This window comes from Fragaria vesca, linkage group LG2, assembly GCF_000184155.1.
Source record: "Fragaria vesca subsp. vesca linkage group LG2, FraVesHawaii_1.0, whole genome shotgun sequence".
Lineage (NCBI taxonomy): Eukaryota > Viridiplantae > Streptophyta > Magnoliopsida > Rosales > Rosaceae > Fragaria > Fragaria vesca.
Window position 1 is genome coordinate 6,137,006 of NC_020492.1, and position 3,737 is coordinate 6,140,742.

Consider the following 3,737-nt stretch of genomic DNA (forward strand, 5'->3'; position numbering starts at 1 on the left):
AATCTTGTGCTGCCGACGTTTCTCGATGGATAGTGAGACAGGTGGGACTGGCCAGATTCCTTCTTCGCATAACTTTCTCATATAGTACTTGGTTTAAAAACAAAACCAACACGTTTCTCAAGCGTTAAAAAACCAGCACACATCCAACATCACACTTTGCTTGGTGCATATAATCATTCATGTGACAGAACAAAACAGATTTGAATCCATATGCATTCACCTTTTCTAACTTATCCTTAATCTGATTTTGGCTTCCACTTGAATCCTCAGATGGTCAGCAATTGCAGCAAGATTGCCGGGTCGCACAGACAATGAAATAAAAAACGTTTGGCACACCCACTTGAAAAAGAAGCTCAACATCAAGCAGAGTCCTACCACGCCAGAAGCACTAGGTCAAGTATCCGAACCCGAATTACCTAAACCCGAAGATGCTTCATGTCATGCAAAATCCGAAAGCTTCGAATATGGCCCGGTTTCTCCACCTCAATGTACTACTTCAAGTGCTGATGATACTTCCTCCTTCACCACCAGTGAGAACAACAACAGTAGTAGTGCTAACATGGGCATGAACGTCGACTACGAAGTGAGTTTGCCCGAAGCAGACGAGAGTTTTTGGTCAGAAGTACTATCAGCTGATCATAACAGTCCCAATGAGTTAGTGAGTAGCCATTTTGGTGATCAGGCGATTGGTGCAGCTGAAAATCCACAAGTGAACACAAGTATGGATTATGGTTTTAGCGGCTCAAATATGTACGAAAACTGCATGGATTTTTGGTACGATGTTTTCACAAGAGCGGGGGAAATTCCAGAATTGCTAGATATATGAATACGGTCGATCAGGAATGTTGTTTTGTAGTTTTGTTTTCATTTAGTTGGGAACATGGAATTTAAGGTGTTGCTCATGCAAGTCCGAACTCTTTGACCCTTAAAAATGAGGCTATACGCGTTTCAACGCTGCACAAGTATATATATTGTTCGATCAATTTTGTCGGAAGGAATATTTGTACTCCTAGTTTTTAACGATCAAAGCAGTCATTCTTGAACAAACAACACCAAATAGACAAGTTACATTCATGGTATATACACAAAAAAGACATTCTCAATTGGCCATAGCATATTCTCACTACCACAAAATGGAGCAAAGGCCACACATGTTATGTGGGCAATAGGGGTGTTGCAATCTCATAAAATCTCATATATGTGACAATTTTCTCTCATTCTTCACTAATACCTTCATTTGCCACACTTATAGGAAAATGCAACACGTCTATTGCTCACACAAGATATGTGACTTTTGCTTCATATTGTGGTAGTGTCTGGTTAACAATTATGGAAAAAGTAAAAGATGTTTTCGGTTCATTCTCAATTTCTCAGTACCACACCGGCCAAACCACCGATTTATAACTTGACCTAACAGGATCTCAAATTCTGGCCATGTCGATACTCGATAGCGGCCGGTGACTTTCTAGTTTTGTCCAAACTACTCCAAACTAGTGACTTAGGACGGCAAACTAATGTCCATGTGGAAACACAGTACTATTATATAAATTTCTTTTGTTACTGTTATTTTGCGACTGTAAGAACTTTTTATGACTGTAAAATAATTTTCTGCGACGGAAAATTGACGTTGCAATTAGTTTAAAATCTATGGTTTCACGGGTCTTCATCATTTTTCGATTAATTCAAGTTTTCAACCATAGTCTAAGACAACCAAATATCATCTACTCTTCAATTTACATGATCAATTACAGACTTATGAGTTTTCTATGACTAATTGGTGAAGAGATCTTTTGTGAGATGGAGATCTTTTGTGGAAGATATGAATGTCAACTTTACTCTTAGGATTGATATAAAGATAGTGAGTGACTACCAAGTGCATGGTCCGACTGATCGAGTATTCGAGTAGAGATATGGAAACCAAGTTGACATCTTCTATATATTGAGTGGAACATTGTCTAAACTAGAAGACAGGCCAGGCTCATGTATTTTTAAAGAAGCCAACTTTATATTGCTGATAGATACCATTGTTTTTATATAATTAATCTTTAGTTGGAAGCAGTAACTTTCTTTTCGGTCTCGGCTGCTCTCCAGTTTGATCAGTTGGAGGAAGGATGTGCTAGGATGGAGTTTCAGCTCGTGTTTGTTACTTTGTTTTTCTGTGATAATAAAACAATAAAGTAGCATTTCAGGTACTTCACCATTTTCTTATCCTAACACCACCTTGTTAATGTTAAAAAATCTATGCGGATTACTCATCAGTTACGTAGTTCGATCTTCTATTATATTGTATCATTCAACTAATTAACAGAAAACGTGAAAAATTTTGGTTTAGGCCTCATTTGCTATTGGCTCCACATTCCACTTAAAGAGCATGATTTCAGTACAGTAGATTTCATATTAAAGCTGGAGTTATCATTTTATCAACTAACCAATTTTATAATGTAAACCTGGATAACTTTCATTTCAGTGTGCACTAGAACAAAACATAAACGTGCTGGCTCTTAATTTGATTTGCTTTAATCCCAAGAAAAGTTTGTTCGGATTTCGATTTTGATCAGAATCTCTCTAAAACTCCACTAGAGAGCCTCCATGGCTCCATAAAAGGGTTATACGTACGAGAGTTCAAAGCATCTCCGAGTCTGCTGTTAACAACTCAATATGCATATTGACCTCTCAATATGCATATGCATATTGGAAGAAAGTGGCAAAGATTGAACCCAAGCTCTTGTAGCAGATCCGTCTCCCCCTTTAGCTAGAGAATCAACCATGAAATTGACCTCCCGCCGAACATGATTAAAAGAGATGTGCTGGAACCAAGTGGCTAATTATCAGATATCATTCACATTTCACAATTGGCTTTAATCTCCAAGGAACTTGAACACCTCCATTGATACTATTAAGGGTAAAATATTGTATAATCCTTGTGGTTTGAAGTCTACATCTGTTTAGTTTTTATGGTTTTATTTTAATATGAATAATCCTTAAAGTCATGATTTTTCATCTAAATAGTCCTTATGACATTTAACTGAGAAAATGAATCGGAATGACTATTTGGATGAAAAATCATGACTTTAAGGACTATTCAGATTAAAATAAAATCACAAAGACAAAACAGATATCGATTTCAAACCACACGGACTAAACAAATTTCAATTCTACTATTAATCAGTATATTAGAATCTCTTTCAACCACCAAAGACCAAAAACCATGCAAATAGGTTGTCATAAGACATGCACGAAAGAAAGACCCTCAGCAAGCAAAATGTCTTGCACATGAAGACTATTAGAAGCAGCTAAAACCGGGGTACCACTGAGTCTCGAAACACAAAACCACCAGCAGCTAGCTTTCCCGTCAGCCAACACAGAACCATCAAAGTTTAATGGAGGTTTCTAAACAGTTACCTTGGAGTTACATCAAGCAGTAACTAGGTCAGGATTCACTCAAAGATATACATAGAGACAATTCACATTAACATGAATAGTGGAACATGGATTAAATTCCTTACCTCAAAAGATATAATCATTACGATCTCTCGACAAATAATAAGACTGATTTTAAACTAGTCCAAAAGCAATACCATGATCCTGAGAATTAACCGTTAAGGTACACTACTAGAAGAAAGACTTTAGCCAACGAAAATAAAAAAACCAGGCCGATGAATTATTTTTTCGTCAGCTAATTAAAAATTTTCGTCGGCTATGGTCAACTTTAGCCGACGAAATTAAAATTTCGTCGT

General features: G+C 37.0%; 1 protein-coding gene across 1 annotated transcript in view; it reads left to right on the forward strand.

Moving 5' to 3' along the window:
* LOC101310363 (myb-related protein Myb4-like) overlaps positions 1–962 on the forward strand; it is a 2,378-nt gene extending 1,416 nt beyond the window's left edge. The window contains exon 3 of the mRNA XM_004289891.1: positions 271–962. Coding sequence (XP_004289939.1) covers positions 271–826 — 556 coding nt within the window. The 3' untranslated portion in view covers positions 827–962. The remainder of the gene's footprint in view (positions 1–270) is intronic.
* Positions 963–3,737: the final 2,775 nt, after the last annotated feature.